General features: G+C 48.1%; 2 protein-coding genes across 4 annotated transcripts in view; one reads left to right on the top strand and one right to left on the bottom strand.

Annotated features, from left to right (window-relative positions):
• On the bottom strand, positions 1 to 25,106 carry NUP188 (nucleoporin 188). 3 transcript variants are annotated; one of them, XM_027877738.1, is made up of 45 exons: positions 24,989 to 25,032; positions 23,069 to 23,123; positions 22,720 to 22,876; positions 22,403 to 22,476; positions 21,926 to 22,010; positions 21,209 to 21,289; positions 20,731 to 20,775; positions 20,063 to 20,155; positions 19,829 to 19,948; positions 19,322 to 19,533; positions 18,450 to 18,564; positions 18,032 to 18,232; positions 17,222 to 17,311; positions 16,787 to 16,852; positions 16,133 to 16,252; positions 15,585 to 15,711; positions 15,321 to 15,476; positions 14,853 to 14,979; positions 14,162 to 14,249; positions 13,995 to 14,071; positions 13,737 to 13,851; positions 13,517 to 13,637; positions 13,231 to 13,297; positions 12,681 to 12,809; positions 12,382 to 12,515; positions 11,888 to 11,994; positions 10,869 to 11,075; positions 10,184 to 10,353; positions 9,800 to 9,869; positions 9,422 to 9,489; positions 8,631 to 8,826; positions 8,067 to 8,144; positions 7,634 to 7,719; positions 7,018 to 7,163; positions 6,193 to 6,374; positions 5,602 to 5,802; positions 5,069 to 5,161; positions 4,770 to 4,928; positions 4,066 to 4,203; positions 3,598 to 3,672; positions 2,689 to 2,898; positions 1,894 to 2,025; positions 1,690 to 1,760; positions 1,134 to 1,263; positions 1 to 848 (listed from the first exon to the last, which is right to left on the bottom strand). In XM_027877738.1, exons 3-45 carry the CDS (start codon positions 22,750 to 22,752, stop codon positions 678 to 680), a joined length of 5,166 nt encoding a protein of 1,721 aa, XP_027733539.1. In that variant the 5' UTR covers positions 22,753 to 22,876; positions 23,069 to 23,123; positions 24,989 to 25,032; the 3' UTR covers positions 1 to 677. The 3 variants fall into 3 exon arrangements, with proteins under 3 accessions (XP_027733539.1, XP_027733538.1, XP_027733537.1); XM_027877737.1 differs by lacking the exon at positions 22,720 to 22,876 and having other exon boundaries at positions 4,770 to 4,933; positions 5,074 to 5,161; positions 24,989 to 25,106; XM_027877736.1 differs by lacking the exon at positions 22,720 to 22,876 and having other exon boundaries at positions 24,989 to 25,105.
• Positions 25,074 to 25,643, top strand: part of DOLK (dolichol kinase) — a 3,576-nt gene continuing 3,006 nt past the window's right edge. Inside the window, exon 1 of the mRNA XM_027877739.1 lies at positions 25,074 to 25,156. The gene's annotated coding sequence lies outside the window, so the exon portion shown is untranslated. The remainder of the gene's footprint in view (positions 25,157 to 25,643) is intronic.

The following is a 25,643-nucleotide window of genomic DNA, read 5'->3' on the forward strand; positions in this document are numbered from 1 at the left end:
TGCTGTCTATAAAGGTTTTAATATCAGTATAAATAGGGCACAGTTACAAAAAACTGCAAGACTGGAGCAATGGAATTTTGACGTAAAAACCTTAGGTGAGGCCTTGCTCTTCAGAAACACACACGACACACAGACTGCAGGGTGAAGGGAAGGCGTGAGCACACATACACCACCGTGCCTTGAACCACTCGGTACAAAAATAGCAGTAGAAAGATGGTCTCTGAATTGCTGGCTGATCCCTCGGTGCGCCTCGGCTGGACTCTGTGCAGGACAGGCAGATTGCACCTTGTGACAGGAGCAGAGTTAATGCCCAGCAGGAAGTGTCTCCTCTCTCTATCCAGCCACAGCTTCCCCAGCTGAGGTACAAGCTATAAAAATAAAGGTTTTTGAGTGTTCGGTGCTTGTACCCAGCCAGGATGCTCTGGCAGAGGGGGTGAGCAGGCTGTGAACGCTGGGTGGTCACCGGAGAACCGCTCTGGGCTCTCCTTACGTTCGTCCTGCTCCTGGATGGCAAGAGTTCATGGGATCCCACTGCTCGGGTGACATCACTGCCCACACCCGGCCTCCCCCCCCTTCCCAGTCCTCCTTCCAGCTCTGCCAAAGGTGATGCCTTCCGTGGTGGACGTGAATCGTTGCGCTGCAGGTCCTGAAAAGGGAGGCAGGGCCAGGACAGGAGCTTATCTCTGCACGTGCCGGACGAAGGCCTGCACGAGCTGGAACAAGGGCTCTTGCCCCTCTGGACCCAGCTTGGAGGCAGCTTTTCCTTGGGGAGAGGGAAGGACCCCGCTGGCAGGCGAAGAGGGGCCACCCCGGCGGAAGTAACGGGACAGGCTGGAGAGCAGCGTACTCTGCAATCACAAGCACGGAACAGGTCAAGAGCTTCTTCCCACCCCAGCTTCCCCCGACACAGCAACGTGTGCAGCCCCCAGGCTGCTCATTCCTGCTTGGCTTTCCTGGGCAGCCCCAGACAAGTGAGCTCCTCCCACCAGACACGGTGACCCCACGCAGAGGGGCGGCCTCCCACGAGACACGGTGACCCCCTGTGGGGGTCACCGTGTCTCGTGGGAGGCCGCCCCTCTGCGTGGGGTCACCACGTCTCATGGGAGGAACTCACTCCCAAAGTGCTCACTCACCAGCTCCGAGCTCAGCTCCTGCTTCATCCGCTGCTTGTCCCGGGGGTGCACGGCCGGGTCCCGCAGGTACCGCACGGCCTGGGAGATGAGCAGGTAGAAACAGTTCTCCATTGTAAACATGAGCAGAGACCTGTGCGAAGAACGCGGATAAAGGTCAGCACACGACACCTTCCGGGTCAAAATGCTCGTTAGAAAGGCTTCACGCACGCACCTGCACGAGGGAACAGCGTTACTCTGCTCGTTCTGCTCGAGCAGCCCTACCCAAAAGCTGGGCTGGGCAGACCAGAAACCTGATTTAGAAGTGCCAGTAAATAAGCATCAAACACCTCTTTACTTGTGTCTTCAGTGGTTGATTTATGATGGGATGGCTTCAAACACCCTCCCCCCAAAAAAACCCTGCTCGCTTTGGAGAGTTGCTGATGGGCTATCTGAACTCCCTGGATTCAGAGTGAGAAGCTCTGAAGCTACACAAAATGCCTCTCAACTTCAGTTCTGATGTGAGGAGCTCTGGGTTCTGCTGCCTGGCCATGACTACATCAAATAATTAGACACTTACTTGAGGGTTTTGGTTCCCTCTTGCGTATTCAGCCCTGCAGCCTGAGGGAAAGGTTCCTTCTTCTTATCCAGCTTGGAGGGAAAAAGAGACAGGCATTAGAGACAGGAGATAGAGAAGCACTACTGCTGCTCTTCGAAGCATGAGCTGAAGGAGCACTCTGGGTCAGTGCACCTGCCGTGGTGGCAGACAGGAAAGGGGCAGTACCTCTCCCAGCATGTTCAGGGCCACGTTGACCGTGGCCAGGAGGGTCCCAAAGGAAGGGGCGACGTCCGAGTCGAAGGCTGGTGTGGTGAAACTCAAGACAAAGAGCACGTTGTACTCAGCCAGGTCCAGCGACTGCAGAGACACAGAAAGGGGTGTGAGACCCTCGAGGCCAGGAGCGTGTTGTTGCCATAGGAACAGGAATATCCAGTCCCTCATTGTGCTTTTTATACGGAGAAATAGAGGCACTGTGGTGATTTCACAAATCTCAGGGGTACGGTGAGCAGTGAAGTGTTCTGTACAGCACTGCACAACCAGGCTCTGCTCACACAGCTCCCACCACTGCACACCCAGGCACTGACTGCTTCCACTCCAGGGTATGTACCCAGAGGCACAGGAGAAGGAAGTTCTCTGTCCAACAGTCAGCAGCAGGACACTGCCAGAGTCAAGGATTTAACCCTCCTTTTCTGAACCTGGAGACGAGCCACTGGGTCACACCACAGTGGGAGGACAAGAGGACTCTTTCCTGAAGAGTGTACTGAGGGCACAACCCCACGGTCTTGTGGAGATTCCACAAAAGCCTGGCCAAGCCTTCCTTTAACACTGACCAGTGCCTGATTCCCAGTGGGAATTCCTTGTGTCCTGCCTTCCTCTGCAGGCTCCGTGCAGTGAGAAGCAGATAAGGCTCACTGTGCCTCACTACACAGAGCCAGAACATCCCTGGAAATGCTGGGACCTCCCCCCTTCATGGAGCAGCTCCTCCCCCTTCACGGAGCAGCTCCTCTCCTCTGTGCCCACCTGGTCAAGCAGGATCTGGCAGACATCGGGGGTGAAGTGGCGCAGGGCAGCCAGGGACTTGCTGAGGATCTTCAGGAGGCTGTACTGCACTGTGAGCAGGGCCTTCTGCTCTGCTGCCTCTGACTCGGGGCTGGGATGTTTGGAGGAGGCCTGGGGATTCCGCTGCACCCGGGGGGTCACGCTGGACGGGAGGGAATCGCCGTTTTTTGCCTGCAGAGGAAGAACAAAGAAAGTCCTGAACACCGACAAGGTTATTTTGCACCAAGATGAATGATCTGAAGGAAAAAAAAAAAAATGTTGTGAACAAAGGGAATGAGGAAATAAGGCTCCCAAAGTCTGTCACCAGCTGAGAATCTACGCTTGGCATGCACTGGGGAGGCTCTGCATTGCAGGGAAGCAACTGCAGAGGCTGCTCAGGTTCCACATTCCAGGAAAACAATCATCAGCACACCAAGCCTGAGCCACGCTGGAATAACACAGCAGCAGCGATGCATCTTCTCCACCTCGTGCAGCTGAGGATGTCCCAAGAACAAGAACTATCTCCCTTGAGCAAATTCAATCAGATCAAGGACACCAGCGCAACTGTGGCTTATTAATGGCATTCCAGAGTCCTCCAGCAACGCAGCCTCTTGCTGCAGTGTACAATGACAACAGCACCATTCAACACAGGCTGCTGGCTCTCTAGGACCGCCTTTACTCTGCCCAGAGGCTTTTAGACTCCACACTTCTCTTGGCACGTTTTTTTTTTTTCCCCACTGTGGAGAAATGCAGATCCTACCTGTTGATGACTGTCAGTAATTCCCACTAGGATTACCAACAATCCAATATCCAAGAGCCTGGTTATGGTTTTTGCCTTCCAACAGGGAGCAAGGGCAACACTTGACTCACAGTTTGGTTTGGGATCCTCACCTGCAGGTAGTGCTGGAGCATTTTGCGGCTGTGCAGGAGGGAGGTACAGGCCTGACAAAGGTAACACAGATTCACCTGGAATAAATAAGATTAGGGAGAAATCTCTTAAAAGCTCAAAACTCACTGGTGGAAGCTGGAAAATCCAGTTCAACAGAGCACTGTGATCATAAAGGATCCATAAGAGAGCACTGTGATTATAAAGGATCCGTGCAGTCTCTTAATTTCTCAGTATTTTCTTGGAATCACCTGGCACTAAGGGTAAGCCACTGAATTCCTCAAGTTATTTTCCCAAGCTATCACTTCTCTGTATTTCCTCACTCAACTCAGACAAGGTACTGATAGAACACACAAATAATCTCAGCTGAAGTTCCTATTAAAAGAGCAGTAATAAAAAGGTGATATAGTGCCATTTTCTGACAACACATCCAAATCCCTGCACTCCAAGGCAATGCATATCCTGCTTCCTACCTGCATGTCCCTCATAAGCTGTGGCAGATGGAAATGCCACTCCTTGGTGAAATTTGAGAGCTGAAGAATGAAGCCAACAGTGTGATCTGCCTCCTCCAGACAGGCCAAGCTCTGCACTGTCCGTACTGCATTCAGGCACTGCAAAGGAGACAGGAGTAAATCAGGGCCACAACAGATAAATCACGAAAATCCCATTGCTTCCTCTAAAGAAAAAGCTGAAGGTGCAGCTGGCACTGACACGCTCCAGCCAGGACAGGTATTTCAGCACTGCAGGACATGACAATGTGCTGACCCCAGTGGTGATTGAGGCCTCACCACAGCATTATCTGAGCCAGGCTCAGCTGAAGCCGCCTCCAAGAACGGCTCCTGCTCTTTTCTTTCCAGAGCCACGGCCACAAAGTGAGCCCCCCTCAAACTCCCACTTCTGCTGCTCTTGAGTTGGCACATTAAACACCTGTAGCAAAGTCACAACCCCAGGAGAGAGGAGATGAGCAGATGGGACTGTCCAGCTCTAACAGGTACCATAACAATCACCCCTATCTGACTGCATGGCTTGTACATTCTGTCCTCCTCCTCCCACTGTTATTTCCACTGTGGCCCTTCCCAAGCAGGAGCCTCTTGTCAATGCTGTTCTCTGACATCTCTCCACTGTTATTGGGACAGAGAAGCCAATCAAACCATCCCAGAGGGAGTGTGTGGCCCACCTGAAGGATCCTCTCCTGATGGACACCCACGAAGTCCAGCGCCTCGGTCAGGAAGTTGTACCTCAGTGTTTTGAGCAGCCGCTCCATGAGGGACATGGAGAGCCGATAGACCCCAGGCCAGGAGGGGGCATCCAGAGACTTTCGGGACGAGGCAGATGTCTGAACAAATCACACACCAGAACAAGCACTTACTACCCTGCACACCACTCCAGGGGAAGCACTGCTGCAGCCCCAGCCTGCCAGGCAGAGCGTGGGGAGCTCTCTGGGCACGTTCCCCCGTGGAAGGAAACAGCACCCACCTGAATGGCTCCGTTGGTGCTGAGCTGGTACACGCTCAGGAGGGGCAGGCACACACTCTGGGACACACCAGCTCCAGCCATTGCTGCTGCTCCCTGCAAGGCACAGAACAAACTCCTGCTGCAATCTGTCTCCCTGAGACTGGAGAGACTCGTTCTGCATCACGTATTTCTGTCCTTTGTGCTGTCACTGCCCTTTTAGAGAACTTCCATCTCCACACACTTCCATGCTGTTCAAAGTTAAACATCAAGAAAAGCAACTGTAAAATCTAACCTGCATAACTGTACTCTCAGTTGCCTTTATCACCTGCAGTAGATAAATAACACTTTATCAGCTCTTCCACCTGAGCCAGGGAAAACTATGGAGAACAAGGCACACTAAGCAGGTGTACATACAGAACCTACTGCTTGCCAGCCTCCAAAAAACACCCTTTATCTACAGCTCATTGTTCAGCTGCATCACAGACAGACTCATGAATATACACCTCCTGTTCAAAGTGAACAGCCATGTGCTCTCACTGCTCTGCATCTCTCACCTGTTGGGTCCTTGCTAAGGTCAGCAGCAAATGTAAGGAGGCCTCTGTGAAGTGAAGGTTCTGTTTAACTCTCAGGCTGATCTCCAATGCAGCAAAGATAGTAGGAAGCACAGGGACTTTCCTAGTAATCTGCAGCCAGTAATCTCCATCATCATCCACCTCACAGAGCTCCTTGGCCAGGTGCAGACCCAGGACACACACCTGCAGGGACAAGGAAAGGGGAACCAGATGCAGGGGTTACCAGGGCTGATGTGAGTATCAAGAAAAATCTCAAAGGCATTTCCTAACACAACCTAAACTTCAGTCATTCTCAGAGGCATGAATTAAGGCCCCTGGTATCTCTCACATTATACTCTGCACACCCCTTGGTGGCTGTATTAGCACTCCTGACAATGTTTTTGAGACCTGAAGGAGAGGCAGCAACAGCTGATTTCCCAGACTGAAATGTGCCAAAAAGACACGGAGTGACTCTGAAACAGAAACTGCTGACACTTCCTTTGAAGGCATCAGGCTGCAAGGGAAAGTTGCCCCAAGCACCACAAAACTTCTGCCCAGGGAGAAGAAAGCAGAGCAGAGGAACAGGTCATTTACCCCATCTCGCTGGTCTTTGTGCTTCACTCGGGAGGCATCATCGGTCTCCATGCTGTCCTTGTCATCTGCGGCATCTCCCGAGGTCAGGCTGTGCCGAGTCTGGTCGAACAGGGCAATGACCTCATCCTGGAGTGTCTCACACACACTCAGCACCAGCTGGGAGTACTGGGGGATGTCACTCACTGAGACACACACAACAGACAGCAGTTAACACACAGTGCTTGTCCTCGGGTTTCCACTTTAACTGAGCATCACTGAGCCCCATCTCTTGGAGCTGCTGTTTATCCTGCTCTGCTTTCAAAGCCTACAAACAGCAGGTGATGAATTGTGCCTAAGTCAGCTGACTGAGTCGAGGAGGATATGATAACGGATGAGATGGTCATCTGGATAACAAATACATGTAGTTTTACCAAGAATCATGTCACAGCACAAACCAAGCACTACAATGGATGTGTTATTCCATAACTGCTCCTTACAGCAATTCCCAGCCATTGCTCCAGATTTCTGGTATTGCCCATGCAGACTGGGTGCAGTCCATGCTCTGTGAGTCCATTTAAATTAATCACCTTCTTATCAAAACCATTATAATAAATTGCACCACCTTTTCCCAGCGTGATGACAAACACAAATTCAACAGCAAAGCAAAACAACTAAAAACAACCCAACCCTCGACTTTCTATCTGTTTTCCAAAACGTGGGGGCTTGCAGGGCCTGAGCAGTGGGACAAGGAATACACGGGCAAGCTGAGACTTCTCATCACAGTGTTTCTGTATGTGCTTGGACACACTGGGTGCAGGGTGTGCTCCTGCACGTGCACCACCTCACCTTTCATCTCCTTCATTTGCAGGACAGTGATGAGAGCTGAGAACACTTTGGCTTTGGTTTTCTCCATCATCTGCTGATCTGCCTGTAGCACTCCCTCCAGAATCTGCGTCAAGGAGTTTATGATTTTATCCACAGAACTCAACTCGCTGACAACAAAAAGGGAGAGCTCTTCAGATTAGACAAAGATCCCTCAATAAATATACTGGCTTGACTGAGCTGTGTGGATCATGAGTGACATGATCCACACAAACAAAAGCAGTTCTTCCAAAGTAAAGTTTAAGTCACCACCTGGATCTCACTAAAGACATTCCACAGAATGAGGAAATGCATTTTCCCTTCACTGGGAGAATGAGAATGCAGGACTAACATCACAAAAGCTCTTTTGATACTTTTCACCAGCAAGCAAGAAGCCAAACCATAAACTGTATTGCTACTAGAGCTTCCATAGAATTAACAACAACCCAGAGACATTTTATATCCCAAAGGAAAACTCTATGAGAAGGCTTGAGTTTCCTCCCCAAATCACTAAGGGCATCTCACGAGAGCAACACACTTAAAAAGCTCCCATGTTTTTATTTCTAGCAGTGGCTAAAAATTAACCAAACAAAATACCCACCTCTTCCACTGTTTGAGCAGGATGAGAAGAAGGGTACACAGCATAGAGCCCAGCTGCAGGCAGGCCACTGACATGGGAACCTGGAGCTAAGGAGAGAGAAATACTGCGAGAGTTACAGCTGAAAGATGTAAAAGCACTTCAGAAATGCTCAGCACGAGCACTGCCACCAAATGACCAGGTTTGTCCTTCAGCAGCACTGAGGGGGCCAGAGCCAGGACCCTCACAGGGCCACTCAGTGATGACAAGAATGACACATGCATAATAAAGATTCATAAGCAGCTCATCAGTTCAGGAAGAGACACTTTGTTTCAGCCCAATTTCACAGGTCTATAAAGCTCTGTGACAGCAAGCAGCTGCAGAAACACAACCCCTCATAATACAAAGAAGATGAGCAACTAGGAAATGAAAGAGCTGACAAGGAAGCAGCACCTACCAGAACCTTGGTGCCATTTAGCACGTCCAGAAACAACTGCTCATGAACTGCAGAATCGGTCAGATGCATGATATCCGCCTGGATTCACAAAGAGAAACATCAGCCAAGCACAATCAAAGATGCATCTTCTTAGCAGCCTAACATCAGTTTACTGCTTTGTTACTTTTAGAATTCCCCAAATTTTGCAGCTGCTGAGTTTTACAGAAATCCCAGAAGTCCTGCATTAACCACAGGCAAGAAGTCAGCAATGACTGATTCCCTAATGGTGCATCCCTGCCTCACTCGACTCGGGAAAAGCTCTTCAGCATTACCCAATTACTGACAATTGCTCTAAAAATTATTTACTACCTCCCTCCTCTGCTCAGACACACAGTGTGCTCATTTTGATCACACAGCAGAACACCACCCACTCTAACCTCCAGTGCCACGCTCGTGCCAAGGCGTGTTGACATCACATACACCCCAAAACCGAAAGGAAAACCAGGGAATTCTCAGCTGCTGACAGGGAATTATTCAAAATGTTAGTGTGTCAGATTGTCTTGGCAGGCAAGAGGCAGCCCTTACGTGGCTGGTGGAGATGATGAGCAGCATCCTCCAGGCCGAGATGAGCATCTGATACTCTGTGACAGAGGCACAGCTGGTGCCCTCGGTCTCTGCCACGTGCTGTGCCAGTGACTTCACGTACTCGGACCAGTAGGCAAAGCGCTTTTTGGTGGAGAAATTCTTCAGGGTGTCTTTCAGGGACTGATCCAGTGAGCCCCTGACCAAATCAAGAGGAGAAGTTTATCTTCATTTATTCTTGGGTCAGAAAACACACTTCTTCTGAGATTCAGGGACACAGCTTGCAAGTGGAGGGTATTCCACATATTAGACCTGTGCAGGGAATCCCACTTTTTGCATCAAATGTGAAGGAAAAACTTGATCCCTGAAGAAAATCTATGGGTTTTAAATTTTTTTTTAAGTAGAGATTTTAGTTAATCCTGACTTTTCAACATATTCAATGTCATTTATGTGTAAGAAAACTACTAAATGTGATTCAGCAATCAACACAGAAGGTTTAGTTAGCTTAGCTGACAGTTAGTTTCAATAAATACTGTTCATTCTCATTCCAGGATACAAGGAAAATACTAATACATTCTCACCTAAAGGTTGCAAAAGGACTAGTATCTTTGTGCAATTAGTGATTGCAAGAATCTGAAATGCATGTTTGCAATATGGCCATAAATCACTCCCACATTTTCACAGGATTACATGAGCTTTGTCCCTCAAAGCCCACATGGTCTGTCAGGAGTTAACACACACAGTTTAGATAATTAAAAAGTACAGGGATGAGGGAGAAACTCCCAAAGACTCACTTGACAACATAGTAGATCTCCAAACAGATAATTTTCATGATTAAGGCACAGGTATCCAAGACACTGAGCTATAAAGACAAAAAAAAAGCCAAATCTGAGCTCTGAAGGGTAAGTGGAATTCTGATTTATCCATATTGCTATTGCTGTCCATACAGCTGTCAGGAAACATCTGGTTTTGTTTCATATGTGAATAAAGAGCAGGGAATTCCAAAAGACAGTTCATGGCTGTGCAGTCTCTGCAAAGCCAGAAAACATTCACTTCATCTCCTGTGTTTAAGCCACTTGATCACAGAAAGCTGCAAGGAGAGGGAACAGCCACACACATCACTCAGAAACAAGGAGTGCACAACTGCCCTCATTGTGTTGGTTGTAACTCACCTCTGATGACTCGGAAGGTGGAGGAAGGGTCCCAAAGAGGGGATTAGTTAAATTCTCCCAAAACTTTGGCCTAAAAGATACATACAGAAGTACCATCAGTTACCTCCCCCATGCCTAGCAGCACTTTGACAATTCCAAATTTCACAGAAAACATGCTTTGGTAAACACAAATTTATACAGCTTTGTACGAAACAAACAGGGTGGTAATTTGCTTCTGAACACGCCCAGAGGGGTTTCTCATCTTCCAGGCCCCAAACCCACGCACTGTATGGCCTTTGAGGCAGAGCACACAAAGACTAAGATGTAAATGTCCCTGAAAAGTGAGATGAACCAAACTTTTGGGGAAAAGGAAGGAAACTGCCTTGTAGAAAAGCCCCAACTCACTTTGTCCTCAGCACGAGCATGGCGCTGTCGCGCCGGTCCTGCCACAGCGCGTGCAGGAAGGCGATGGCAGCTCTGTGCAGCAGGGGGGGGCACCAGTACCTCTCCTGCTGCTTGGAGTCAATCAGCTCCAACACCACTTGGAGGCAACTCCACTCCCCCAGGCTGAACTCCTGGAGCAAAAGGAAACAGGAGGTTACGTCGCCGCAGGATCACTGCGTAGGCACCTGTCAGAGCACAGTGTGTTTGATTCCACTCACACAGAGAAACAAAGCTGAGAATATGTCAAGTGCCTTCAAAAGGTCCCAACCCAAGAAGACCGTGAACTGCAAAGCACCAGAGTGGGGATTCTGGAAAATTATACTGTCCATTGTACCCCAACCTTCAGCTTTCTCACAGAGTGCCACAGATGAGTGTTTTGAGGTTATTAAAGAACTCCACCACAGAGGTATCTTAGTCTGACTCAGCACATGTTCTTATGCTAACTCAGTATCTGCCTTGAAATACTGGGGGAAGTTTCTCTTTGGTTATAATGAAAAGCAAAACCGGGATAGCACCACATCCATCAACTGCAAGCACAACCTGCATTTATGTTTACATCAAGCACATGATAAGAACTGTCAGATTTTGGACACGGGTGCTGCAATCCTGCTATGAGAAGACCTTGGGTGAGTATCTGCCGTTGTACCTTTGAGCCATCGCTGCCATCCTTCACTTCCAAGTTGAGGAAGAGCTCGATGAGCCCCGGCTGTGTCTCCACGGCCACCGTGAGGAACTCCAGGATCATGACCTTGATGCGCATGTCCTCGATCCTGCTCTGCAGGTGGGTCAGGAAGGCGTCACGGATGGCGGCAGCGTCGCTGCCCAGGCAGGCGTACACGGACATGGGAGCGACCTGCACAGGGACACAGCGCCCCAGGGAGACGTGACCACCCTGCACAGACTGCTGCTCTATGAAACAGGTGATTTGTACTGTACTGAACCTCCAACATATTTAATATTCAATCTGTGAGGGGGTACTCAAAAGTGAAGTTGCCATTAAGCAGGAAGAAAGCCGCCAAGTGATCCAAATTTTCCTCTTTGGCAATTTGGGTCCACCCCTCACCTGTTTCTCCCAGGTTGTCAAAAAACTAGAAAAGAGCAAAACAGCTTTGGAATTGCGTTTCTCGGAATCAATAAACCCAGAGCTGGACTTACACTCTTTAAGAAAAACAACAAATACTCAGCAGTTTGGCAGCCAGAAAGAGGAAGTCTAAAAGGCTTAGTAAATCTAGAGTCTGTTTTTAGTAAGTCTAAAATTTGAAGGGTCCTAATAAGGACTTCAATAGGATGCTCCTCTCAGTAAGATGTTACAAGGCACAGGAATTTTATCTAAGATTCTGACTTTAGATAAAAGTTGCTCAAAAATTGAGAAGAGATCCATCGGAGGTGCAAATGTTTTGCAGGTAACATCCCACTCATGGTAAACCTCTCAGTGAGTGCTGAGTGACTTCTGAAACAGCAGATTAGGTTAAAAAACTAAAGTGCCCTTTAGGTGATTTTTGATGTGCTCTGCCTTAGAGCTGTCAGGCCATCCTGCTTCAACTGACTTGATTAAGCTCCCTGATTAATAAAAAATAAGCCTGAAGAAATTATCTGCAAACAATTCCAGTGGTGGAATGGGGCACAAGGGGAGCAGCAGAGCAGCACTGGTGGGTCTCATCTCACCGTAGCCAGTCGTTTGAGCAACTGGATGGCCAGGCGTGGAAGGGCAGGGTCGTGCTTGTGGTAGATGTATTTGGCCAAGACAGCAATGAGATTGTTTCCATGAGCACCTGGAGAGAACACAATCGAAATCAAAGAGAAGAAACAGCAACGAGATATAACTATTGACCAAATAACGATTTCCCACAGCAGAAAGTGGGAACTAGGTTGTTCTCCCAGAAGAACAGGGCCTGGGTCCAGCCAGAGGCACTAATGGCAGCTGATTAAGTATAGTCTGTAATTACACTAATCTCATTACAACGCATCAAACAATAAGCCATGTTTGATTAATCCTTCAGAAGCTGTCCCAGCGGGGCAGAATGCCTCAGAGGAGGGAGAAGAGTTCTCCTCCCATCACCAGCAAGCACTTTTTGGAAACCTGAACTCCTGTTTGCAATGAGACACAGGTTGAGATTTGCCAAGAACCGAAAAGCACAGCTCCCAGGGGGAATACCCACCATGCTGAGTGAGCGCCTGCTCCAGTGGAGACACCACACTGGACGGGGGTTTGAGCCGGATGACGTTGTTGGTGACGGAAAAGGCCAACTTAACCGTCTGGATCAGCAGCTGCCCCTGGCCCTGGGACTCATCACTGTGTTTCCAAAGGAAACAAAGTCACTGTGCTGGCAATCAACAGTTATTATCTGCACAACATTCCAAGAGGAAACGCAGTACCCCATGGGGGGTTATGAGATGTTGTCACTCAGAGTGTCACACCGGTACACGGAAGGTGCCAAAACAGCCACACCCCGCTCACCTGCTGGACTGGGAGGCCATCACCATGTCAATGGTGTCCACCCCAATGCCCATGATGTTGATGACAGCTTGCCCTGCCTCCGTGTTGGCCAGGCTGAAGATGCACAGGGACTGCAGGCTGGGGGCATTGCTGGGACACACAAACACAGGACAGAGTCACAGGGAGCAGGATTTTGCCACACAGGACTTAGAAAACTATCACAAAGTAACCTCTGCACTTCTAAACCCCCACTGTCCCTTCCTTTATTCTCCATTCTACTTTCGTGACAGTGGCTACATCAAACAGGAAAAGTGGGTGGCAGTCTGTCCCAGGAAATCTAGGTACCTTTTCCTCCCTTTTATCAGGTGTTCTAGAAACCTCTGTGGTTTTCTGTCCCTAATCTTCTTCTGCCCTTCCTGTACTCAGTAATGCAGCAAAGAGCTGAGACCAGCACTACACAGCCATGCCAGCTACCTCCTTGTTGTTTGCATTCCAAAAGTGGCACAGAATGGTAATGAATTCTGCCCTGTCACCAGGTTAGTGCAGATCTGAGACCCACCACTTGTCTCACCTGCTGCGAGGATCCATTTCAGGGCACAAATTCAGGATAGCATGGATCAGCTGCAGAATGAGGCACCCTAAAACAGAGATGAAATGGGTCAGTCAGGCTTTGAGAACTTCTGCCTAGTTCCTAATATTCTCCAACAAATCACAGCATCTAACACCAGCAGATGCACAGTACAAATCCCAAATGGCTGCTAGAAAAGGTATGATAAAAAAAGAAGAAAAATTCACACGTTCTGTTGAGAAGGCAGGTGATCCTTTTTTATTCCCTTCTCCTCCTTCAAGATCCTTACCGATTTTCTCTCTCACTCCATGAGAGTTATATCTCCATTTGTGGTAATTTGGTAACATCTCCTTCAGGACAAACACGATGCAGGGCACAAGGCCTTGGCTCTGGGTGCTACCAAGTTGTCCCTGGGAGAAAGAGAAATGTTATTTAACCAGGGAGGGGGACAAAGGACATCATCCCAGCTGACAGGGGGTGTCACATCAGAGCATTCCAGCAGCACTCACCCGGACCAGAGTTGTGACGAGGTTCAGGAAGGAGATGGTGACGCTGTACTCGCCCTGGGGCTGTTCTATGCTCATCAAGAGGTTCCCATAACCCCCAGCATTCATTCCCTCTGCACTGTGGAGGGAGCAAGAGGGTTCAGCACACGAACAGCAGGATTCTGACACCAGTGACAGGTGCCAGGTGCAGAGACTGCACACTGGGAACAAGCTCTTATGACATGTCAGGCAAAAAAAAAGTGGGGAGGGGTCGATGAATACCTAATCATGTGATTCATGCTGGACAGTGGATTGGCAACAAATGGTAAGAACCCTGTGTGGTGAAGGTCAGTCCAAACCTGCAAGAGAAAAGGTACAGATATTCCCTCTCATCCACCTATAAATGCCTACCAGTTCTCCCACCCAGCACAAACAGGTCCTTCCCTTACCTTGGCTGGCATCCGAGCAGCCAGGACTGTCAAACAATTGACACAAGAAGCAATAACATCCACAGGGGGAGAGATTACAGTTGTTAGCCTACAGAAGAGAAACACATGCATGAAATGCACTGCCACCTGTGGTCTAGCCTATTTACTGGGTTTTTTAATCAAAAAAGCTTCTCTCTCGCTGAAGAACACATGTATAACATCTAAGCAGGTAAATACAGACAGCAGAGTCTGCACTTTCAGTCTAGACTTCCCACCTCCCCCTCACACCTGAGTCAGATCAATTTACTGCCAGAGGCAAGGCTGGCAAAGCAGCAGGCTGTCAGAGAGAACAATAATTATACAGCAGAACATTAATTCCCTGCCAATTAACTCTTGGAGGAGCTAATAAATACAGCTGTTTTAACACCCAGGAATTATTGCTCTAATGCTGTGTTTTATCCCCCTTCCATGTAAATGCAGCTCCCAATAAAAACTGCCTTTAATTGGGTAAAACTGCACAACACTGAGGAAAGAGGTGGAAGGAGGGCCATTCTGCTGCAAACTGTGTAGGCAGAGCAGTCTTGAGAGCTGAACACCAGTCCTGGGGAGTTCAAGCACTGACACTTGTTGCAAAGCTCTTGGCAGAATCAGTAATTAGCCCTTCTTCCAGCTCACTGTACCTGCTCAGGTACCTGTGCTGGCAGTGACTCACCTCTGCAGGAGCATGTAGATCCGGGAGGTGATTGGAAGAAGGCAATCTGCTATTGATGCATCAGTGCTGATCACTTTATAAACCAGATCGATTATGGGTTTGACCCTCTGGCAATGCTGAATCACATCTGGGTAAAGAAAACCAACACTAGAACTCAAAATCATACTTAAGCAGTAGTCAAATCTGGAACAATGAACATTATTCTCACCACAAGCCTCCATGATCATTCCCCTAACCAAAACCACTTATTTATCTCAACTTTCTCCTCATCTAAAATGTACCTTGTCTCACTACATGGTCTTGGCATGTAGTGAAATTTTTTTGCAGTGAATTTTACAGAATAATCATCATCATCAGGTCTCTGGCAAAATATTCCATGCTCCTTCAAAAGTATTCAGTTCTACTACTAACCCCTAATTGATACCAATTAATAACTGTTTATTCTTTTATACTCCCAGCCTGTCTCACCTGCTGTTGACACCACATGGAGCAGCATCTCAATCTCACAGGTGAACAGTGTCCAGCTGCTGTAGGAATATTCCCACCGTACCAGATAAGCCCGATCATCCAGCATCACCTGGCCCACCGTTCCCTGAGGTATCCGCAGGTTTGTCTGACCTAATCCTAAAGATTGAAAAAGCAGGTGAAAAAGTCACGATTTTCTTATAAGCCAGGTAAAGAACTGAATTCCCCAGAAGCATTTCAATAAGAAAAGAAGTGCAGTTCCCTTACCAAGAGGGTAGAGCAGCTTTGGGGCCTGTCTTCGCCACAAGGTGCCGTCCTCATGGGAGATCACATCCGGAGGTTTGTGCTTGTACAGCTCAATATAGAAGGACATTTTATCCAGGAAACTGTACACCTGCATCAGAAAGAGCTTCAACAGTGCAGCCAAAGAGCCAGAGCTTCTTAAAAATTAACAACCAGGTCATCTGCAGCAATCAGCAGGTTTTGTTGATGTGTGCAATATTCTTCTAACACATCGACCCCCCCCAAAACATTATTACATGGCCCATGTGTCCAGACAAGTCTCATCTAATGAATCAAGAACTTCTTATCAGTAAAGCACCATTCAAAATTAGTCAGCATCTTCATCTTGACCCACTAGACTTGGAAAGTTTTCTAAAAGCCAGAAAACAGAGTCCTGCAACAGCACAGGACTAATAATAAGACTGCCTAAGGCTGCAGCTGAGATAAGCACACATAATGGAAAGAAAGAATCAGAGAGCATTTCCACCCTGTCTTGGAATAAATCACCTCCCAAACACCAAGAGATCCTGTACCTTTTTTGCAGTAGATTTATCAGACACAAGGGCTTGGAGCAGCTGAAGGAGGGGAGTGAGAAGATGGGGGAACATCCCACACACGCTATCCAGGATGATACCCAGACCTGCAGTAGGTTCCTGGTGGTGGAAACAGAAAATAAATATCTTATTAGTAAAAAGGAAAGCTAAAAGGGTCTCAGTGCAGCACAAAGCTACAGTTCCTTTTTAAGCTGTGCATTTAACATTAATCATGCACAAAAGTTTCACTCCAGTCCTTGCACAGACTAAAGCATGAGGCAGTTCTGCAAGTATAAGGCAAGAAGTAAGACTGTAAGGCATGACATGGCATCCTAATTCTGTGACAACAAAAAATAAGCAGGATGCTTTTGCCAGCAGTTAGTTCAGTCCTTGCAGCCCCAGCCCTGCTATCAACTATCACCTAGATTAAAACTCGCTCCAGTATCCTTTTCAAGAGTAAAGCCAAGGCTGTACCTAAAAGGCAGGAAAGGGCAAAAGTAAATCAAAGATAGATGCAAAAGAACTTCAGCTCCTCAGGCCCTCCTAGAAACCAACTAACTGAGCGCTACCAGTCTGCTCCTTTCCTATAAGGGAATCTTTTATCAGGTCTTAATTATAAATAAGGTAGGTCAAACAACTTGCCAGCACACTCACCGTCTTCCAGAAGAGCTGAGGAATGCTGGAAGCTGCCAGGACTTCACATGCAGCATCAATTATATCCTACAAAGGAAGAGAGGATGGGAAAAAAAATGAAAGTTGCTTTACACGGGGGGGGGGTTTTCGTCCCAAAAAAGTTCTGCAACATTTTTGGAATTTAAGTTTTCATGTTCACCCACCAAGATGTAACTGTTTCCTGGAGTCAAAAGAGAATCACACACCCAACCCCAGACCCCGCAGCCAGCCCAAAGCCATGCTACTCATCTCAGTTTGCATGGTGTAAATGCAGTAGGAAAAGCAGCAAATCACTTGTTTGGATCTATCTGAGCCTGTGGTCTCAAATGCAGGATTACAGTTTAACAAGTAATTAGTATCAGTTATGATGGCTTATTTTGAATTATTTTACAGATGCAAGGGGCCTTGGGAGCTTACCTGCTGATTGCCCAATGTGTGTAATTCCAGTGACGTCAGGACAAAGGAAAGAAGCCCATAAATGCACATGCAGGCTGTGCTGGCAGTACACTGCAAGGGGAGAATACATAGAGCCATTGTGGGAAAGACTGGGAATTACAAACACACTGCAGCTCTATTCAGCATGCTTTACACACTGCCTTTCTATACAGCCTTGCTGCACAGGGGCAGCAAAACCGGGAACAGTCATTACTTAATCTCCCCATTAACATGGAATAGTTGACTGAAATGAGAAATCTTGCCACTACCATTATCACTAGAAATGCCTTCCAGAAATCAGAATTTAAAAAAACCCACCACTTTAATTTATTTTTATTAAGTATTCATATTTTTAAAGTGTCTATAGAAATCCAAATCATTTGCTGTCACTGGCTTCTATCTGCAAAGTAGTTTCCTCTCACACCCAAGTGTTGTCTAATGAAACCATATACAGAGAAGAGTGCAGAGTTAAATCATCCAGTACTGAAGATCCACCATGGCAAACACACTTATGGAGGCAAATCAGCAGATGTGATTAACTGCACTCTATTCTGCTACAACTTCCAAAGCTTTTGTTGTATTCTTTGGGCATAAAAATCAGTTTCATTCCAACTTGATTCCTGACCCTCACTGAAAGAAGGCAGGATGACAGATCATGCTTTACTGCACACCCTGCTTAAAACCAGGCTTAGTTTGAAAGAGCCCTGGTTCAAAATCATCCGCTTCCCATCGCAGCTTTACTCCAGCAGCTGTTAAATCAGGAGCTCACATACAGGGTTAGGAGAAACTCACATTCTTGCCCCCACTGCTGAGGGATCGCAGCAGCTTTGTCAGGTACTGGAACACGTTGAGCTGGATGGCAGTGCTGCCCATCCTCCTGATCACGTTGGTGGCCTCCTCAGGGTTTATGGTGTGACGGAGCAGAGCCCAGGCCAAGAGCACCGGAGCGTGATGGGAGACATCCCCCAACTGCAGCAGCTGATTGTCCATCTCCTGCACAGAGCCAAGACAAAAGCAAAATAACTGACCTCTTCTGAAAGCAGTTCACACTCGACAAGCTGACTGTGTCTCTCGCATCATGTGGATGCCAAGTCCCACACTCGGTCGACAAACCCAAGGCTCAGAAATGCACAGACACAGCCTGGGTAACCACAGTAAATTCTGTTCTCTCAGGCCTGACAAGGGGCTGGTTACTGTGCCAGTGCTTTACCTGGTGGATGTGCTCACTGTTGGCCAACTTGTGCTCCTCTGTCCTGTCATCCAAAGCACGTTCGTGCAGGGAGTCGATTTCCATGCCCTCCACCAGAATAAGAGCACTAAAGTACCTACAAGCAGGAGAAGAATGAAAACAAGCAGGTCAGAAACTTTATTTGAGAATTCAGGCGAGTGTTTTTTAAACTACAAGTGATCCTAGTTTGTTTGGTCCAGCAATAAGAAATTACAGGGAGTTAAGAGCACGTAATCCAAATTTTGTCCTGAAACGCTGGCATAGGACAAAGTACAATCTTCAGAACCACCATTTCTGGTTGAACAGAGAAGAAAAGGTCACTGAAATGTGAGAACAGCTTTTCCACCTTTGTAACTCCCTTCCACCTGGCAGGATTCTCATTGCCCCTGGAGTCACGTCCCACGCAGCACAGCAAAGGCAACGCTGCCATTTGTTGGCAGACCCACAGCAGCTGAACTGAGGCAACCCAGGTAAAAATACCAGACAAAAAAAGCACCAATCTCCACACAGGGAGCACTCAGACCAGCACAGCACTGTGAAGACACAATTTCACTCTCCCACTAGGCCATCCAAGGAGGACTGGCACTGTATCTCCACTGCCAATCATACCAAAAGCAAAATGATATACTAGATCAAAGTTATTCTATGGATAACTCTTTACTTTGCAGTCACATCTTCATTTTACTGTAAACCTTCAGTATGACCAGAAAAACCTTTTTTTGCCTTCATATCCTTAGTTGGAAACAGTGGTGATTTGAAGAGGCAGCAGCAAGAATTAGAAATGCTTTTTTTTTCCTGAGGAAAACCCCTGTTTTGCTCTGTGTCCGCTTCCCAGACACACACACAGCACTTACCCAATGCGATCCACCAGGTGATCCATGCTCTCATCCACCAAATGCCTGTTGGTTTGCCTGGTGCCAAAGCCCTGCTCTTTGAACATCTTGGCAAAGGCCAGCAGCTCCTCGGGTGCCATTTCAAAGTATGCATAGTAGAGGAAGATGACTTCCAGCAGCATGGACTGCTCCCGCAGGCACTGCACAAACCAACGGGACACTTGCCGCTCTGTCTGCACAAAGGAAAGTCCCACCGTCACAGGGCAGCAAAAGCAAGTCAGAGGCTGTGGAAGCAGCTCGACAGTCAGTGTAGCCAGCACTTGGATTTACTGCAAGGAACAATATGTTTCATGTAACCCTCTGTTTCGGAGCACAAGCGTGTTTCGTTAGAGAGAAAACAAATCTTATGTTTCTGGCACCAGAAGAAACATCCTGTGTGACTGCTCCTGCACATCTGCATTTTCCAATGCACTACATATAAAGAAAGACTTTTAAAAGTCAAATAAATAACAGCAAGAGACAAAATACCATGAGATTTCCATGTGTTTCCCACGTAGGAGCTTCTGCTTTGTACAACGCCTCAAACTGCTTCCGGTAATTGGGGACCAGCTCCTTGTCCAACTTCTCCACACACTGGAAGTACTGAGCCTTAAAGGAACAAACAGAATGAACTTCTCACGTGGTTTTTTACAATCACAAGTGAGGAATTACAACATATTCAGCCCGTTCCAGTGGCACCAGGGCCAGGATTGCTGAACTCACGGTGTAAGGGTGCCTCTCATCCTGGAAGTAGGTGAGCAGGTGGAGGACGCAGCGCAGGATGCAGATCCTCTCCTCATAGTAGTAGTCAGCGAGCTGTGAGTGCACAGTGCCCCCAGGATCAGTTTGACATCGTGCCCAACTCCCCTGCACTCCCCCCTCTCCCATCCCAGGAATGCAGGGTGCTCACATATTGTTACAGATGGAGTTTCAACTGAGCGGTTTTTAAGTTATTGGGAGAAAAAGCAACACTCCCTTAACTGGACAGAACTCAATAAATTATGGCCACAAGGACAGGTCTATAATTACACTGTTAAGTGAGGAAACTTGGAAAAGAAAAAAGACACCCCTATAAATCTCTGTCAGAAATTATCATCATTCTTCATTTCAGAGATGTCACTTCAGACAGTAACATACCAACCTGCAAGTCTGGGAAAACAAGGGAGTGTACATCTACCCAGCTGAATTACCTCACATCAAGTGTAAAATCTAATTCCTGTAGCAATTATTAACACTGATCAAATCTACATGCACGATTTTCAAAGCACCTTCTAAAATCTGCTCATTACGTGAAGGAATAGTTCAATTGTTTTAAGATTTTCCATAGAAATAAAGTGGGTTCTCTGCCAACAGATCTTTTCCACAGAAAAAAACAAATGGAAATGACTAACCTTCAGCATCAGAGCCTGACTCTGCCTTTCATCCTGAAGAACTGTCTGTAAACAAAACACAACAAAATAAAGATTAGTAGACAGATCTGCTGACAAAACACTTATGCACAAAAAAGACTGAAATAAAAAAAAAACGGCAAATTTTCTTTCCACTTCTTTGGAAAGAGATTCCAAAAGCACAAAGACAAAACATTCATTTTTCACTATGTATTTATTTTTCATCTCCACTCTCATTCACAAATCTATGGCTTTCCTGTATTCCTGTGAGAGAGAGAAGAGCTGAGTTCCTGCAGAGATTTAAGCAGGAGATAAGCCTGGATATTTGCTCTCACATTTCCTTAAAGCAGCACTGGAGCATTGTAGGTTCAGAGAATAAAATCTACAAAGGCATTTCCAAATCAGAACTCACACGTGCCCATGTGCATCAACAAACTACTGGCATTAAGGAGTAAATAGAACATTAATGGGAGTTATGGACCTTCAGAGAGTCCCTGGTTCCTCTGTAATCCTCTTGAAGATAAGACTGTAACAGCTGCACACTCTGCTCTTCATCCAGGCCCTACACAAAAGAAAAGAGAAATGCTCTGAAATTAATAAAAGGCAACTGAATTCAATAAAGATTAAGATTCTCTCCAAACACTCAAGCAGCTCTTCTCTTCAAAACCAATAATTTCCACTGTATGACAAAAGAACACTTCTGCACCAGGCAGATGCTTTTATCAGCACTTCTGTTTAAAGCCAAACACACAAGCTTTGATGTCACTGAGCATCAGAGTTATTTAAACAAAGGTACCACCAGTCCCTGAACTCTAAAATTGTGGTTTAAAGAAACAAAACTTTGTAGGTAAACTGAGAGGGTTGTCAGACAAGGCCACTGATGTCAGGGTCGTGAGTTTTTAGCTGAGCAGCTGTCCTGGAAGAAGCCAGGACAGACAATGGCAGGTGGTGCTGCTGCTGAAAAGCAGGGCCCTGTGCAGCAGCACCAGAAAAACCACAGCACCTCAAGGTCACTCCTCGCTTTGGAAAAGTTTGACCTACAGCCTCAACATGTAATTCCAACATCCTTCAGATTATCTTGAATTGAAAGGACCTTAAAATTGCCTCTACTCAACAGCAGAAAGGTTATTTATATATCAGAATCCCAGTAACAATTCATTCCAGGGATAAAAAATAATCAGATGGCAGCTTCACTCACCAAAAACTTGCTGACCCTCAGACCCAATTCCTTTAGCGGAGCAGCTACATCTTTATCAGCTTTAATTTTTTCTGCTGAAGTCGTGCTGGTGAGAAAAGAAATTTTAGTTACTAAAAATGCAGCAATCCCAAGGACTGAACTAAACAGGTAGAATTTCCAAGTCCTCAGTTTGATCAGTTTAAACTGAACATTTGCTTTTTCCTCAATGGCCTTTCAGTATTTCATATAATGATACTCAGCAACCTTCCCACCAGATAAATCTCAACAGTGTTCATAATTTTATCACTGTAATAATGCACATTATACTCATTTCACCTCTTTCAGTGAGGGAATCTGGATGTCTTTCTGGGATGAACTGAGTGTCAAGAGGGGGTCACTTCTCCACAGGCTGCATGAGTGCTGCAGTTCACAGGGGCAGGGCTTGACAGCCACCTGACAGCAGAAAATGTCATTCCTAAAATCAGGCAGCGACTGTACCTTGGTGGTTTATAGTATGACAGTCCCTCTAATAGCCTCTGCCAGTGCTTGTTCAACTCTGCAGCGATCTGCGCCTAAAAAAAAGAAACAAATACCCCTGAACAGACTCCTCAAAGTGCACTATCAAACACCAGATTTGGCAAATTTAAGGAAAGCAAGGAAATTCCACCACCACAGAGACAGGACCAACAAAAGCCAGGTGTCTGGGAGTCAGACTGATTCCAGGTAAGGGAGGCAGGGACCTGCCTTGCTAATCCCGAGAAGGGCAAGGAAATAGGAGGCAACGGACTGGGTTCAGAAACATTTGGATTTCCAACCTCTGGGCAAATTCTTGGAAGCACAGGCTCCATCCCTTAAAATAAGGCAGCCACTCATCAACACCCCAGGCCAGCCAGGCTAGGAAGCAGCACTTGTGCCCACTCCAGAAAAGGAACCACCTTTTCCACACCCCCTTCCAGGCAGTTCATGCAGCAGCTGTAAACAAGCAGTGGAAGAATGAACAAGTAACAGAGACAGAGGAACAAAAAAAAACACACTGAGGAAGAGGGAGAAAACAGCAAAACAGGGAATATTTTCACTCATATTCAACGAGATGTACAAATGATGGATTTGGCCACAGAGCCCTTTCAGTGATGGCCAAACCTGCTCAGCAGGACAGGGACTTACTGGTTCTCTTAAAGCTGATCTGCCCAGCAGAATTGTCCATAATTCCCTGCTGCTCCTGCAAACAAAGAAAGGGAAAAGGTGCAAAGTGTTTTAATTATGACCATTATGTCAGGCCTCCATTTGGCTCGTGCCTTTTCAGACCTGCCACGAACTGGGAGCAGATCAGCTTGTGGTACAAGAAAAATGACCTAAGGAACATCAGCTTTTAACTGAGGGGTTTCAGATGTCCTGGGAGAACCAAGGAAAGACCCAAAGAAGGTGACAACTGACACTGTGCACTCATATTAAAGCTTCAGATTTATATCAGGTTACCAGTTCAACTTGATTTTGCTGCTTGGACATTTGAAGGTCGTTAAGAAGAAACTCAATGAAAGCACAGAGCACTATTTTATTCAGTTACATTCAATGCTCTCCTCCAAACAAATTCTTCCATCAGAGCTTCATCCTCCACTCCAAGCAGAGCATAAACCTGGATGAAGTGAAAAACTGCAAGCTCTTTGCAGAGCCTCCAGAACATTTACCCTCACCTTCCTCTTTTTTCCTGAGAACTCTGCAGAAAAGCCAGCCTGAACAATAAGGAATTACAGATCACATCCTGACCCTTTGCACACACATCCAGAAAAATAAAAGTCTCCCTGGAACAGGCCAGGGAGGAGATGTTTGCCAAAAGGACTATTTCATTTAGACAAACGATTTGTTACCAACGTATTACAAACGAGGAGTCAAACAGCACAACTTCTCACGCAGATTGTTTGCAAAGCAGGAGCACTGACTGCCTTATTTTTAGAATAACATCACCAAAGTACCTCCCTGTGGCAGTGAAAGGCATCTGCGACTTCTGACACGTGGGGCCGCCTGATGAATGGCAACAGCTATGATTTCCAGGACGCTTATAACGTGATTTCTCCCTGCTCATCCCCTGACAGTTGGGTGCACTTTCCTGGCAGGAGCCTCTCCTGACACGGTCAGCACCAGCTCTGGGTTCTGCCTCTCCAGCCCAGAATTTCACCAACAATGGAAGAGCAATGTCAAGGAAGCAATTCAGCCAACCCCAGATCCAGCGATCGTGTTAGATTGGTACCTTTGTTTGTCCTGAGCGTGTTTTTTGTCATTCAGTGTAAGAACCGAGCCCCAGCCCAGCTGAGCCAACCCTTCCATCTTTCACTCCCTCGTCTGTGAATAAACAGACCGTGGTTTGTTGCCCGTTCATTAATTAGAAGCTAAAGGAGGAAAGCTCTGCGTGCAACCACAACTAACAGTGGTGTTCTTGTCCCCTTTAGGGCTTAGAGGCGTTCATTTAACATAAAATTAAGACACCGGGGAAACTCCAGAGCATAAAAACGCTATCATAAACGACAAAAATAAACGGCAAGAGTTCTGAGGACAAACGAAGGCAGCGATGTGAGGTGATGGCTGAAACTGTGATTCATTGACACGCTTCCCACGCGTCTGTTTCGACTGTAGGTTTGCAGGAGGTGCGGGAGGGCCCAGGCGCGATCCCCCGCTCGGGGCAGCAGCTGCGGGGCCCGGAGGCCCCTCGGCGGCGGGAGCGGGGACGGAGCCCCCCGGGCCCCCCACAGCAACGGCTCCCAGCGCGTCCTGCTCCCCCCGCACTCAGTAAAATAAACCCCAAACCCCCCGACATTCGCTCCGCTCCGACCGCCGGGGCCGGGGGGACTCTGAGGGTCCCTCAGCGAGGGGAGGGGGGAAGGGGGCGGGGCCTCCCTGAGCGCGCGGGGCAGGGGGGCGGGGCCAGCCCGGCGCGCGCCTCGCCTCAGTTAAACCCTCCCATCGCCGCCGTTCCCTCCACCCCCTCTCCCCTCCCGGCCCCGCGGAGCGCGGCCCGCCCGCACCGAGAGCCGAGGCCGCCCCTGCGCTCCCACCCCCCCTTCCCCAACGCGAGCGGCCGCGGCCCCGCACCTCGCGCTCAGCCCGCCCGCCGCCATCTTCGCTCCGCGCTCACGTGACCGCTCCCCCCGCCTCCTCCTCCTCCCGCGCCGGCGTCACGTGGTGCGGTCAGGCCACGCCCCCCCGCCCGCCGGTGGGTCATGTGACAGCGGCGGCGCCAAGATGGCGGCGTCCTGAGAGGTGGGTGCGCGCTCCGCTCCCGGGGGCGGCCGGGGGTGATCGGGGGTGTTCGAGGCTCCGCGGGAGGAACGGGGAGCGCCCGGGAGCGCCTCTGACACCTCCCGCGGGCGGCCGCTGTCCCCTGCCGCGGGTTCCCCGGAGCGAAGGCTGGGTTGTGGGTGAGGCGGCTGACGGGACGCGGGGAACAGAGGGAGCAGAGAGGGGCTGCAGCGAGGCGAGGACAAGGCGCGATCGGCAGCACAGCACGGCAGGGGGAAGCCTCCCTGCACAGGGCAGCCTGGAGGCGGATCACAAAGCAGGCAGAAAAGGCTCGATGTGGCTGGAATTGGGACGTGACAGGTCCCGTTCCGCGATGAGGGAGCGGCAGCGCTGAGTACAGCAGAGTGGGACTCCAAAGTCATAGTTAGTTATGGGTACCTATCGACCAGACTGGGTTTTTTTAACTGTATGATTAATTCTTCTCTTGTTTCAACATGACTGTGATGGC

This window comes from Empidonax traillii, unplaced genomic scaffold, assembly GCF_003031625.1.
Source record: "Empidonax traillii isolate 1590-97213 ecotype Southwest subspecies unplaced genomic scaffold, ASM303162v1 scaffold34:size3740991, whole genome shotgun sequence".
Taxonomy (NCBI): Eukaryota; Metazoa; Chordata; class Aves; order Passeriformes; family Tyrannidae; genus Empidonax; species Empidonax traillii.